General features: G+C 43.4%; 1 protein-coding gene across 1 annotated transcript in view; it reads right to left on the reverse strand.

The window, feature by feature from the left end:
• The window catches only part of gys2 (glycogen synthase 2), a 45633-nt gene extending 30547 nt beyond the window's left edge, over window positions 1-15086 (reverse strand). The window contains exons 1-4 of the mRNA XM_052033658.1: window positions 14728-15086; window positions 5351-5532; window positions 4279-4470; window positions 2459-2644 (exon numbers count right to left, since the gene is read on the reverse strand). Coding sequence (XP_051889618.1) covers window positions 2459-2644; window positions 4279-4470; window positions 5351-5532; window positions 14728-14848 — 681 coding nt within the window. The 5' untranslated portion in view covers window positions 14849-15086. The remainder of the gene's footprint in view (window positions 1-2458; window positions 2645-4278; window positions 4471-5350; window positions 5533-14727) is intronic.
• Between the last annotated feature and the right edge of the window lie 316 nt (window positions 15087-15402).

Consider the following 15402-nt stretch of genomic DNA (forward strand, 5'->3'; position numbering starts at 1 on the left):
TAGTATTAGTCCAATGTAAAAGAATAATGAATTTCTTACCTGTAATGGAAGTTGCCTTCTTTGCAATTATACTCCAATACTATTGGGACCATAACGCATAGGAGCAGAATTAGGCCATTCGGCACATCCAGTCTGCCCCACCATTGAGAGGGAAAAGCTGACCTGCTTTTCCCTCTCAACTCCATTCTCCTGCCTTCTCCCCATAATTTATTGGTTAAAATAAAAAGGCCCTGCACAGTTTTAATCTTTGCTTTATTTTAGTAGCCTAAGCCGATCATTATCCTTTTGCATGTCACAGTTTTACTTCCATATTTCTGTTTTCCCACAGTGTTTAATGGCTTAAAATAACAAGATTGCCAAATTATCCAAAAAGTTGGCACAGCTTTTCTGCACAAAAACACTGGTGAAACGTTACTCACGTCTCCAAACACTGGTGCCTGATGAAGGTCCTAATAGGCCAAGTTTTGGGCCGTCAATCTAGGCAGAGGCAGGGACGGCTCATCATGGAAACAGCTCAGAAGGACATGAAGGAGAGACTAGCTGGGGCTACAAGTCCTAGGAAAGCTTGTATTTTGCTTTAAGGATTTATCATCTTGCATTGGAAAGCAACTAAACTGAATGAATTACAGATAACACACGAGGGTAGACATGTTAGCCTGCCTGGCCAGCTAATCTGTCGACAGACCACATCACCAATGAAAACCATTACCATTATCTGGCCACAGATCACACCACAGAGCAACACAAATTTGCAGCACAGAAATTTTCATTCAACTGTCCACACCAGGCGAAAATGGAGAATCCAATTGCGTGCTCGGAATCATTAAAGTGAAGAATAGGTTAAGAAGAGAGCCTAGACTCAGGCCCTTCAGCTGATTGAATCTGTACTGACCATCAAGCACTATTTACATTAATCCCAGTAATCTATCATGGTAGGATGGTGACCAGTGTAGGGGTAGGAATCATCATTTGAAATAATTAGCATTCCTCAAGCATTAACTTCATACTTGGCCATTCTAAAATTGTATATCTCATCACTCTCTGACTGAACGTTCATGGAGAGCCACGTCCTTAAGTATAGTTGGGAGAGTTTCCGGTTGCCAAAGCAACCTTCCACAGGGTGCAGCAGAATGACCGACAGTTCCATCACAGGGAGCATTGGTAATGGTAATGCATCAACCTGTGTGGTCCACCGGCACCCATAGTTTGGGCAAGAGTGTCCGACAGGCAAGTTAACAGACCAGTAAACAAGAGACCCAGGTTCAAATCCTACCAGTGCAACTGCAGAAATTTAAATTCAGTTAATAATATGGATTAAAAAGATCAGTAGTAATAATGACCTCTGCATGTGATCGAGCTGAAGAGGGTGCAGAGGAGATTCACCAGGATGTTGCTTGGGATGGAGGGTTTCAGTTATGAGGCAAGACTGGAGAGGTTAGGTCTGTTCTCCCTGCAGCAGATTAGGTTATGAAGGGACATGATTGAGGGGTATAGATAGGGTAGACTGCAGAAAAATTTTCCCCCTTATCAGAGGTAGGTAAAACAATATGACATAGATTTAGGGTAAGAGGGAAGAGATTTAGAGGGGGTTCTGAGGGGGACCTTCTTCACCCAGATAGTGGCGAGTACCTGGAACACACTGCCAGGGAGATTGGTGGAAGCAGAGTCACCGATAACATTTAAGTGCGTTGATGAGCACTTGAATCGCCTACGTATAGAAGGCTACAGGCCAAGAGCTAGAAGATGGGATTAATACAGAAGGGTGCCCACTGGATAGCACCAATGTGGTGGGCTGAATGGCCCATTTCCATGCTGTACAACATTATGACTCTTAAAACTACCCATCTGGTTCACTAACGCCCTTTGGCCAGGCAGTCTGACACCCTTGCCCTGTTTGGCTCATCAATATGGTTACAAACCACGCTGTTCAGGGCAATTAGGGACAGACAATAAATGCTGACTCTGCTGGTGATACCCAGATCCCAAAATATTAATACACAAATAGATAGATCATCGTTAGCACCAAGTGCTCTAACCTTTTTACAGCTAGAGCACTAAATTAATCAAAATAATAGTCCCTAGGCTATTATTTTTATCTCCTGATTAAAACCAACAATGTGTCTATGTAATCCTGCCTCTTAACCTAACAGTCCATTTAGATCTTGAGCTTGCTCCCAGCTGTATATTGGTTCTCCATAAACACACACAAATGTGTTCACACACCACTTCCAGCTTCATGCATATCATCAAACCATCACCCACTAGTCTCAGCAAAAATTTGCAAAACAAACCAGCGTCTAAACATACAAATACAATTTTTGAAATATCGAGTAATATAGGCTGTGCCAAAAGGTGAAAGATATCTCCAGCTGTGTAAAACTGATAAACGCAATTGAATAGTTTTAGATTTCCAAATTTATCTAGTGAAGTCACAGTGGTCAGGCAATTAAAAGCTTACCTTATCGAGTTGGTTGTAAAAGTCAGTATTGCCAGCACACAAGTACCTTCCCAGCAACGTGGCGTGGGTGGTGAAGATTGTTGCGATGGGGTACTTTCGGATTCTGCTCAGTACCAGTCCGACACCCGCTTGCCATTCATGAAAGTGGGCGATGATGTTTGGTTTGTCATGGAACTGATCAGCAAGCTGGAAAAATGATGAAAGAATGCAAGCTGTAAATAGATGGATTACAAACAATCCCATTCAGGGAGAATCAGTGGGTGATGGTGCTTAGATGTTTCCAGGTGCAATTCTTCTTAGTAAGAATTTTTAAGGGGAAATCTTTATAAAATGACAAAGCTACAAGGTAAGTGTTCCATTCCTTTTGACCTCTGGTGTTGTTGTGTGGGGTTTACGTTAGCTGGTCTGTTTTCCTCCCACATTCTAAAGGCATGCCAGAGGTTAATTGGCTGCTGAATGTTGCGAACAGATCAAAGGGGAGTTGATGAGGATGAGAGAAGGAACGAGCTGCAGGGTTACAGAGAAATAAGGAACAGGGGAGATGGGACTGATGGGGTTGCTCTGCTGGCACAAACTCAATGGGCCAAATAGTCTCATTATGTATCACAATAAGCCATTTATGAATATACATATCAAGCCTCCATCTGCTGCTAACTCAAGGATGCTAAATTCTCAGCTCCCCTCCACCACACACTCTACGTACCCTCTCCCATTGTGTTGGATCTGAATATCAACACAGGCCATAGTGTAAACTGGAAATATACATGACAAAAAGATTTTGCTGCCATCGATAATGTTTTTGTTAAAAAAAGATGCCAGAAATCCATCTGCCAAAGATGGGCTCAGATACCTTGGGTTAGATTTTGTGGTTGTCCTTGGACATATAAAGCAGAAAGTTCAGGTTGATAATTAGAGCATGGCTAATCTGAACCTCATCTCCGCTCATCAAACTCCTGTTCTATGCCAGGAAAGTATTATTTTAGTATTTTATACTTCAATATCTTAGCCATTTGGGTGGATTCCAATCTCATCAGAACAAGGGCCAGTTGCTCCACTCATGTATTAGGCAGCAGTACCCTTTACAACATCTGACAGTCAGGCCTTGGGGAAAATAGCAAAACAAGTGCAGTTCCTGATTAACGTGCTTTAATGCAGTCCCAACAAACTGCCACCAAGCATTCCTTCATGGCCTCAAGCCAGCTTTTCACCGCAACACAGTGGTGCAGCCAGTAAAGGCACTGCCTCACAGAGCTAGTGACCTGGGTTCAGTCCCAACCTTGAGTACTGTCTGTGTGGCGTTTCCACGTTCTTTCTGCAACTATGTGGGTTTCCTCCAGGTGGCTACATTTTCCTCCCACATCCCAAAGTTGTGCAGGTTGGTAGGTTAGTTGGCCAGTGTAGATTGCTAGTGTGTAGGTGAGTGGTAGAATCTGCAGGGAGTTGATGAGAATGTGGGGAGAATAAAACAAAAAAAGGGTGATCAACATAAGATTAGAGCAAGTGGGTGGTTTATGGTTGGTGTGGACTTGGTGGGCCTAAGGGCGTAGTTCTGTCCTGTATCCCTCTCTGACTTTTACCTGCAAGGAGATGTGGCAGTCACTGATAGGGCATGTTTTGGGCGCAAATTGGAAAGGAAATCTCCTGGAGGAAGAGAGGTGGTGGAGGGAGGAATCCAGATATTTGAAGATGCTCCTAAAATCGATTATATGGCACACGCTACATTAGTTTTCAGAATTTGCCTCCAAGGACAAATCCCAGCAACTGCAGAAAAATGAGCAGTGGGTGAACACAAAACAGAACAGTAAATAAGGCCAAAATACCTCTTTCAAAAACAAGGCAGTTAGAGATCCAAAAATTATAGCATCATTTGATTCGCCATCATAATGTGGGACACCAATGTTGCAAGCATCCCAGAATTCTCCTTTCCATCTGTCCAGGTTCCATGTTGCTGAACCAATATCAAATAGCAGTACATAGGGATTACCTTCGATCAACCATCTGCCAAAGCAAACCTGGAAGCAAAGATTGGAGGAGTCAGAGGAAAGTGATTCAGATTAGAAAAGGCTTTTTGTTTTAAAGAAAACATTTTGCATTTAAATTATCAGTTCATTGATTTCTGCCAATCATTTCATGTTTCCAAAACTATTAAATCTGCTTTCTTCAAAGCGCCAACTTCTGCTGATGTTTGTCTGCATCAGGATCTGCCGACGTTCGTATTTGATCCTGATGCAGGGTCTTGACCCCCAACGTCGAATTGCATCTTTAGCTTCCACGGATGCTGCATGACCCTGTTGAATGCTTCCTTCTTCTGTCTTTCATTCTAGATTCCAAAATCTGCAGTCTCTTTTATCTGCACTCAAACTTATTCATTTTACTTGTTCAAAGCAATTTTTCCCCATTCATTATAAAAATACTCTAAATTCTTATCATTTAGTAATGTTCCCAAAAGATCATTCATAGACTTTTAAAATATGCTTAATTTAAGTTGCATTAAATATGACGAATGAAAAGCAAAAAAAAACCTGCAGATACAGGAAATCAGAAATAAAAATTGAGAATGATGGAAGTACTCAGCAGGTCAGGCAGCATTTGTGGAGAAAGGAAGAGTTAATGTTTCACGTTAATGGTTAGATCTAGGAGAAGCCGGAAGTGTCAAGTTGTGGAGAAAGATGAAGAGTAGAGAGAACAAAGGGTAGATTCCAAGAGAGACTAAATGATACAAGTTGTGGTGTCAGACTAGGAGTGATACAGCAAATTAATGTGACAGACCACTGGAAGCTCAGAGTTCCCTTCGCATTCTGGGCAAAGGTATTTTGCAATCAAGCTGTAACATTTACTCTACAGATGCTGACAGACCATCAGCTACTTCCTCAGACCCAGGGTAACGCTTACCCGAAATCCTTGATACCTCATGAAATCCATTGTCTTTTTGATGGCAAAGTTGTTTGGTTCAAACACTTCTACTTGTGTCTTCACATTATGCTCATAATATGGACCAATCAGCACATAGTTTTCTCCCCATTCATCTGCTGTGACCTTTGCCTTTGTTTGTATTACAGTGTAGATACCGCCAACTGAAAGAAAAATGTAAAGCCAAGCAACATATTGTTAAACACCAGAGCTATTATGTATTTCAAGTCTATCGAGATGACTTGTTGAAATGATTGTTCACCTCATTTCACTTTTTCTGAGATTTAAATTTTCCCACACCACACTAGGGTCAAAACTCCAATCAATATTTTAGGGATTATCACTGACCTCAAACAGGATTAGCAACAAATACTTGTGGCCACATGAGGGGATCAGAGGCTGAGTACACTGCAGCAAGTGATTTGTCACTTTATACTCCAAAGCTTCTGCATCACCTACAGGTACAAGTCTGGCAGGAATAAGCATTCACTCTTCCAGGTCCAACACTCTTGGAGCTTGATACCATTCAGGACAAAGCAGTCTTCTCCTAATCTTGAGCATTCAATCACTTACCTATCAGAACACTGTCATCGACAAGATACATTGCAACAAATCGATATGGGCTCTTGGAGTTATACAACACAGAAACAGGCCCTACTGCCCAACTGATCCATGCCAACCAAGATTCCCATCTAAGGTGGTCCCATTTCCCCACATTTGGCCCATATCACTCCAAACCTTTCCTATCCATGTACCCGTCCAAGTATCTTTTAAATGTTGTTAATGTACCTGCCTCAACCACTTCCTCAGGCAGCTCATTCCATATACTGACCAATCTCTGGGTGTAAAAGTTGCCCCTCAGTCTCCTATTAAATCTCTCCCCTCTCACCCACTAGTTCTTGATTCCCCAACCTTGGGGAAAAAGACTAAGTGCATTCACCCTATCCATTCCCCTCATGATTTTATACACCTCTATAAGATCATCCCTCATTCTCCTACACTCCAATGAAAGAAGTCCCGACCCACTCAACCTCTCTCTACAACTCAGTCCCTCAAGTGCCAGCAACATCTGCACTCTTTCCAGCATAATGGCATCTTTCCTATAGCAGGGTGACCAAAACTGTACACAATATTCCAAATGTGACCTCACCAACACCATGTACAACTGCAACATTAAATCCCAACTTCTATATTCAGTGCCCTGACTGATGAAGGCCAGAGTGCCAAAAGCCACCTTCTTTTGGCTCTTTAAAAGCACATTACATATCAATAACCTTTACCATGCAGAGGGTTAATGGTACATTGGAACACCATGTGCAAGTGCACAGTCCTGACCTGGCAAAATCTCACTATCCCTTCACCGTCAATGGAGCATCATCACCACATGAACTGCAATGGCTCAAGGCAGCAGCTAACTACCAAAAAACATATAAAGAACATAAATAGCAGTAGGCTATTCATTCATCCAAGAAGATCATGGGTGACCTTTGATCTGAGCACCACTTTGCTGCACTTCCTCCATATCCCATAGAGTGAGAGCAGGGACACAGGCCATTCAGACCACCATGTAAATACTGACCAGTGGGCACCCATCTGTATTAATCCCTTGTTCCAGCACTTGGCCTGCAGCCTTCTCTGCCAAGGCAATTTAAGTGCTCATCAAGTCCTTGGTCCCTTAAATATCTGAAAATCTATCACTATCTTGAATATATTCAGCAACTGTCTCAATTGTACAATTGGATAGAGAATTCCAGAGACATGTGACCTTCGGGACAAGAATTTCTTCTCATCTTCCCTGAATAGCCAACCCTTTATTTTGTGACAGTGACTCCTAGTTCAATTCACCAAGGTCAGGGGAACCATCAACTTCACACCTACCCTGGCAAGCTCCATAAGAATTTGGTATGCTTCAGTGAAATCATCTTCCTTTCTTCTAACTCAAGTGAGAATAGGCTCAGTCTGCTGAGTCTCTCCTCATATGATAATCCCACCATTTCTTTTTTTTTTAAACTTTCACATACAGGATGTAGGCAAAACTAGCACAACCAACATTTGTCTCCTGCAATAGGTCTCGGTGAACCAGTATCTAGAGTTCTCCTGGTGATGGCACCTGCACTTTTGTGAGGTATGGTGTCCCAGTGAAGGGAATGGCAGTACCCTTTAAGTGCAGCATGGGGGACGGGCTGGTTGATGGGTGGAAGGTTGCGGGTTGGCGGGGGAACCTGCTACCTTGAAGCATTCTAGTCCAGGAGACGAACATACCCCTACAGTGCTGTTTGGGAATGTCCAGACCTTGGACTACCCCTACGGCCCTGCTGATCTTTCCCTCCTTGGGGGAAAGAAGTCACAGGTTTGGAAGGTGCTGTCAGAGTAGCCTGGGAGCATATTTTGTAATTGGTGCACCCCAAAACCAGAGTGCACCACTAACAAAGGGAGCTTACACAGAGAACGGTGGATGGGTGCAATCATTGCCTTGTAGATAGACACAAGGATCTGGGTAGTCAGGAGATGAGTCACCTGCCAGAGAATAACCAGCCTCTAACCTTCTCTTGTGGCCACAAAATGTATATGGCTGGTCCAGCTGGGTTTCTGGTCCATGGTATTGGTGGTGGGGGACTTGGCAATGGAGATGTCAGGAAGAAGATGAATTAACATTTTCCACCACCAGGAGTAGATAGTTGCAAATACATTGGCCATATTCACTGGCTCTCCCGTGTGGGGCTCAACCATTGTCGAAGATGGGCAAGAAATGGCAAGGAGAGGTGATTAAATTCCCTCTTGTATCAGATAGTCATTGACTGGCAAAACACTATGATGCTGGAGGAACTCAGCAGACCAGGCAGCATCCGTGGAGAAAAGCAGGCAGTCAATGTTTCGGGTCAGGACCCTTCTTCAGGACTGAAGGTAGGAAAAGGGGAAGCCCAATATGCAGAGCAATGATAGGTGGACAAAAGAGGGGAGGCGGGGTGGGCATAAGGTGGTGATGGGTAGACGCAGGTAAGAGATAGTGATAGGCAGGTGCAGGGCAAGAACAGATCCACCAGGGGGATGGGAGTCATTGACTGGCACTTCTGTGGCCCAAATGGCACTGGTCACTTATCAGGCCAGGCCTGTAGGTTGCCTAGGCCCTGCTGCATGCAGGCACAGAGCACTTCATTTGCTGAAGAGTTGCAAACAGAATGGAACACGACGCAATGATCTGTACACAGCACCACTTCTGATATCCTACTGGAACAGAAGTCATTGTTGAAGCAATGCAAACTGGAGGAACAACGCCTCATATTCCGCCTGGGTAGTCTACAACATGACGGCATCAATGCCGAGTTTTCCAGTTTAGGTAACATTCCCCTCTAGTGGGTTGTTCTCCCCCCCCCCCCCCACCCGCCCTCTTTCTCCTTCCAATCCTCTTCTAGTCCTCCCATTTTTGTGCCCTTTCCCTCGCCCATTTCCCCGCCCCCTCTTCATTCCCCATAGGCTGCCCCCCCCCCCCCCAAATCTGGTTCCACCTGCCATACACCTCTCCCCTAATGGTTCCCATTATCTTTACTCAGCAGACTCCAGCACTGGTAGTCCTTTACGTTCCTGCTCATCTCCCTCCAGCAGCCATCTCCAACCTTCACACTCCCTTCCCTCCATCTATTTTTCCCCTATATTTCCTCACTCTTTGTTTGCCTTTATCTATCATTCACCTGCCACCATCTCCCAACTCCATCCCTGCTCCCCTCCCTTACCTGGCACTACCTGCCTGTCACGTTACACCCCTGCCCTCAGTCCACCAATCACCTGACTCCTGTCTCACTGCTCCCCTTCTCCTCTTTACACTGGCCATCTACCCCTCTCAGTCCTGATTCAAGTTTTTGACCCGAACCATCGACAATTCCTTTCCCTCCCACAGATGCTGTCCGACCCACTGAGTTCCTTCAGCAGATTGTGCGTTGCTCCAGATTCCAGCATCTGCAGTCTCTTGTGTCTCCTTTGTTGAAGCAGCTTGTGATACTGCCCCAATGAACAATTGCAGCCATACCTTGGGGCTAGAACCATGACCATTTTCCATTTTGCCAGGTATGAATGAATTCTGTGCCCAATCATTTCTGTGGTACTACAGTTCCTTGAGGCCACACTCTGTCAAAGGGCATCTTGATATCATGAGCAGTCACTCTCACTGCACTTTAGCCCTTTGATTGATGCTGAATGAGGTCTGGAGCCACATGCTATTTGAGGTAGAAGACCTTTTTGAATAACAGAGCAGATTCAAGGGGCTGAATGGACTACCTGGGCTCCAATTTCTTGGGTTCCTTTAATAACACTGTCTGTGACCATTTACAACAGTTACTGGTTGAAAATGGACTGAAACCCTGGCAATTAGATAGATTGGATTTGTCCTGGTTTTTGTGAACAGGGGACACTGGGGCAATCTTCCAAAGCGTCAGACAGATGCCAGTTTTGTAAGTGTACTGGAACAGTCTGAATAGAGACATGGCTAGTTCTTCAGTACTCAGCCAGGGACGACCTCTGGTTCCACATGGTTCACAGTGCACGGTGTTCTCAAATGAACCAAACTGGCTGAAGGCCGACTTCTGGCGTGAGTGGGCTGAAGGGGAGTCGGAGCATCCACTCAGCACTTCTGCCCACCAGTGACAAACACTTCAGCTTTGTTCTTTGGCGCTCACGTGCTGAACTGGCAATTGTTGAGTGTGGGATGTGCAAGAAGTACTAGCCTTTTTAAATTATGCCCATATTGCATAATTGAATAAAAAAAAGATTTATTTTTTCAATTCATGTTTTAAAACTATTTCCAGTGTACATGCACATTAAAGGCAAGACATTGCATGCACTAAAAAAAACAAGGGGACCCCCAACCCAGCTAATGTCAACCCCTGCTTGGATCACAATAAGAGTTAAGGTCAAAATTGGTTGCCACTGTTAGAAATGACAGTAAGTCACCATCCCAACATATCAGTGCTATAGTTGACACATTCAGCAGAGACAGGGCTGATTCACAGTCTCTCCCAAAATACTTCACAAAATGGCCATGCTCATGTGAGGACACGGGCTGCAGCCCCAAATGGGTTGTGACACCTCACTGGAGATAATGTTAATGCCCCCAGCTGATTTGAGATCAGCTTCTGCTCTTCGATTCCAAAGGCAGCGCTTTTATCGTTCAGATATTTTATCAGTTAAGATATCAAGGGGTAAAGTTTAGTAGGCCCTTTGCTGGTTGAAGGATTCTGAGGTTCATCCCCTCACAGCTCTCCATTGGAGAAGTGTGGAAGTAGTGGACGATTCACAGGCTGGTTAGTGGTAACTAGCTTTATTCTGGCAAATAGGCTGATTAGTTCTGCATGACTGGAGGGTTGCCTAACACACACAGTGGTGCAAAGGGGCAGGGGTAGAGGTGATCCTTTACTCACTCGGGGCTGGATGGATACAAACCAACTTGCCTGCACCATCCAGTGAGGGTTCAAACCTTGCATCTTCTGAACAAAATGCAGGAACAGCAACACACTGTCAAAGACTTGCTGCTACTTCTGAGAGTTAGCAAGAATTTTCCTCTCCTCCCAACGGACACATCCCTTCCTCCACACAACTTTCTGAATATCCATGTCAATAAAAATCAACTCCTTTTAATGGGTTTACATATCTACATCCAACAATCTAGTCATAAACATCTAAGGTTTGTTATTATCTGCACTTACAAATCAACCAAAACAACATCTAATTTAGTGGTGAAGGTCATAAATGATGAACTATTATTTAAGCCTGTTGGATCACATCTGGCTCACCTTTCTTTGACATGGCATCGGTCACACAATTACATTATAAACCAGCAGCTAACCAGATATTTCTAAAAGGACAAATCAACAGCTGCACTTAAGAGACAGATCTCTCCCAACTCCCTGTAGAGCCACAAGATCTGAATGAATCTCTGATAAAATTAAATCAATTTCCTGCAAACCTTTAGGAGCCTCTTGCTTCGGTTCAATTAAACTCTCTAATCAAGCTTACCCCAGATACAAAGGGGCCCAGTGTATTGCTCAGCTCCAAGCTTTTCCTTTTCACCCAAATCTCACCCTTGGCTAAGATTTTCATCTTTAAGAGACGCCTGGCCATATTCTTAACGGCAAAACTCCGAAAACATCACTGCAGGGCCGGATTTCTTCTATTGGCTTCCAAATGGACCTCTGCAAACACCACAGAATCTCGATCTTCATTTTTACTTAGTCTTCAACCAAGACCACTGGCTTCTTGTGCCCCCACAATTTACGTAATGACTAGTAAAAAAGCCACTCAGCCCATCAAATCTGTGCTGGCTACCAGCACAGCAATCCCAAGAGTCCCATTTCCCTGTACCCCATTCTCTTTCACCTGCCAATCAATTCCCACCCAAATCTTCCACCACCCTCTTACACCAAGGGGCAAGTTGCAGAAGCCAGTTAACTTGGAGCTTCTCACTGATCTGGTTCTCATCATCTCTCACAATGCTTCTACCTTCCACTCCTCCAGGATCTTCCAACAACAACATCCTTCATTGCCATTCCACCCACTTCTGATTGTTGTTCTCTCTCATTGTATCCCATCTCTTTACTGTAGCAACACATGGTATCTGCCCACCCCCAACAAAATCTGTCCCCTCAGCTCTCACCCATAGATACCCTTCTTGAGCCACATTTTTGGACACCTAGCCCTCATTCTGGACCTGGCCTTCAAAGTTGTGGGACCTTGCTCTTAAGACGTACAGTGATAAGTCATACTTTATGGTATTTTATTATTTGCAAACATTTTAATATTTTCAGTTTATTTTCATGATCAGAAATAAATCTTGACCCGACAGTCTTAACCTTTCCAATTCTTACCCAATTTACCTGGTAAAAATGTGTTACTTGTAATAAACTTAAAATTGACATAGAATTTGTAGATAGAGAGAGAGAGAGAGAGATTTCTCACCAGGAATAACAATCAACCACTTGTAGCAGTTTGGTGCCCTCTATCTACAAAAACTAGAACTCATTTACCAAAATAGAAAGTGGGCATCAATGCAGAAATAATCTTTATATCCCTTAGATCAAGAATTGTCAACTTGCACTCAGGCTAAATACTGAACAGTTCCCAACCCACATCACATCTGATGAATCAAATTAACATGTTCTCCTTACCTCCTCCCACACTGCCCAGTTTTCCGAACATCCAAGAAGGGAAATCAAAATAAACAGTAGCTCAGAAACTGCTCTAATTATAGAAATGGGACATCATAATGGAGTGATGTGGTCCTTACCTGCAGCAGACTCAAAGGCAACTTCTATCCTGCTGTGAACGGACCTCTTGTATGATAAAGATGAACTCTTAATCTCACAATCAACCTCACCGTGGCCCTTGCACCTTATTGTCTACCTGCACAGCAGTTTCTATGTAACTGTAACACTATATTCTGCATTCTGTTATTGCTTTTCCTTTTGTACTACCTTGATGTACTTGTGTTTTGAAATGATCTGTATGGATGGCATGCAAAACAAAGTTTTTTTAAAAAAAACAGTATCTCCGTACATGTGACAGTAATAAATCAATTACACTATCTAGGTCAAGAAAAGCAATTCATGTTACTGACCTGTATAGTTTGCTTACTTCTCAGCTGTTCCTGCACCTCAATCCCTGACAGTTCCCATTGATCTGCTCTGGTTGTTAACTTTACCCTGGTACAGCACACAATGAAAAACTTTTTTCCTGAGAAGACAGCAAGTCTTCTCCTCAACCCTGAACTCCACAGCTCTCAAGCACTGGGCTGAATTTCTGACTTAAGAACTCCGCTTCACTGGTTCCCTGGTTTATCTCAATTTATCTTCCATGTCCTGGGCTAGACAGTAGGAGCAGTGTCATTGAGGAACCAGAGAAATGGTTTATATTAGTTTCAAACAGCTCAATATTTTCCTGCCCACTAATTTTTGGATCAACGGCACTCTTCGTTAGTCTCCTAATCTATTGTCCTTTACTCCACTTTTCCCACTTGATCTTGGGTTGTCATGTCTCCAAACCAGCAGCCTGCTTTGCCACTCACTTCAAGTCCTCCTTCGTCTTACTTTTGAACCATGTATTTTCAGCACATGTTTTATATACATGTGTAATTACCACAAAGAACAATATACTGGGTATCATCAGAAACTTAGTGTACACTAAACTCAGGTTCCCCTGCACCTTTACTACACCACAAGCAGGGTCAAAAGTAGTCCCACATTTGGAAATGGGCTACAAACATTGTATGATAAATAAAAGTGAACTTAATTCTGGTCACTCATAAATGCATTTGGGTTTTTTTTAACTATTGGAAACGTATTTTGAGAGCTGAACATAAGGTTGTATCTTCATCTGTATGGAGCATGATCTTTCAATTAGAAATATGCCTTCCAGCAGGAAACCACCTTCCTTATGTAAAGGTGGGACTCTTTCTCTCCTAAAAGGCTGTGCGCGCTGGATCATTTGGAATTTCCAAAACGTTATTAGCTCAGAGGCAATTACATTAAGGGATTAAATGGTGTTTGTATACAGATCAGCAGTGATGCAGCTCATGAGCATAAGTTCCAGGAGAGATTGGAGGCTGACTAGTCAGCTCTCACTTTCTTGACTTAATCACAATACTCAAAACAGTAATCAGTCCAATAGAAGAACCAATCACTTCTTTCACATCCCCTTCGCGGTGGCGTTGCCACGTTCTCAACCCCTTAATTCCACCTCTTCCCTTATTGTCACTTTACCTTTTCTTTTTGCACTACTTCAGTTTGCTCTACTATACTTTGTACCATGCCGTTTTGTGCTCGCTGCTGTATTTATTATTACAATGTACACTGTTTACTCTTGCGAGCTTCAGGCGAGCAAGGACTTTCATTACACCCTGCGGTACATGACAATAAACTAACTGAATCCGAATCTAACCCATCCCGTGACGGGGCTCAAACTCCTAGGTGAACCCTACTGGATAGCGTGAATCTTATTGAACCGCCAGTTTCTACACAACTCAAAGCAAAAGGAGGACAATGCAACTTTGCACCTAGATATCAAACCAGTTCTCCCCTCAAACAGAGGCATTTCCTAAAGTCAACTGCTTTCAAGTTAATGAGCAACGTGTAAAGGTCAAAGGTTCGGAGAGTCGATAACACTGAGCCTGACAGGGAAATTAAAGGTTAACATAACAGTCCGACACTATTAAAAAATTGGAAGTCAATCATTTGAAACGGCTAATTTAGAAATTAAATGTTCTCGTAAAAAAAATCCGGCAGTAATTTTAAGTATGTAATTGGTCGAAAGACTCAGGGGAGTGGGATGTTGCCAATGTTTTCGGCAGGATTCTGTGGCCGAAACCGATTACTGACCTTTGTTGGTGACTTCCCAAGAAACCTCAAAGAGCATTAGATCTTCCACGGGTAAATTTTCATCCTCCCAGGCGGGAAGTCCATTTAAAGAAGTGACCGAAAGTGACCTGACCAGAGGCATTTCGGAGAAGTTCCTTGAGATCAAAAGTGCGCAGAATTGGCTTCTCCTGGCTGTTGAATGGGCTCAGTCCTTCCTCCTTGTGGCTCGGCGTTGGGATTTCAGTGGGGATTTCACTGACGGGGTGAAAGGCGCCTCTCGGAAGTCGGATAATGAACTGGACTGCAATAAAGAGAGGAAGGGTCCTGACTGAGGAAAAGTTCCCAACAGCTGGAACATGCCTTTATCACGTGATTGTCCCAGTGTCCAGCCCCATACCCCGGAAGCAGCACAAACTTCCCCAGTTAGGAGGTGCATTGATGTTGAATTTAGGTCGAATCCACCCCGTTATCTCCTGGCTAATAACTTGGTCAAATATCGATAGTGAACTTAGCTTCATTTAATCATACGCAAAACAAAAATCAAGTTTTTGAATAAATCTTTCTAAACCCTAAACTTTTATTTGCGCTTAATTTGAATGGTTAAAGAATCCGCCCAGCATATTTTAAATTCACAGATGCACACAGCCATATGCTTAGAAATAATACGAAGGCGACTGACTGCACGTGGTTTTCTGG

The sequence above is a fragment of the Pristis pectinata genome, chromosome 19 (genome assembly GCF_009764475.1).
Source record: "Pristis pectinata isolate sPriPec2 chromosome 19, sPriPec2.1.pri, whole genome shotgun sequence".
In the NCBI taxonomy this organism is placed as follows: Eukaryota; Metazoa; Chordata; class Chondrichthyes; order Rhinopristiformes; family Pristidae; genus Pristis; species Pristis pectinata.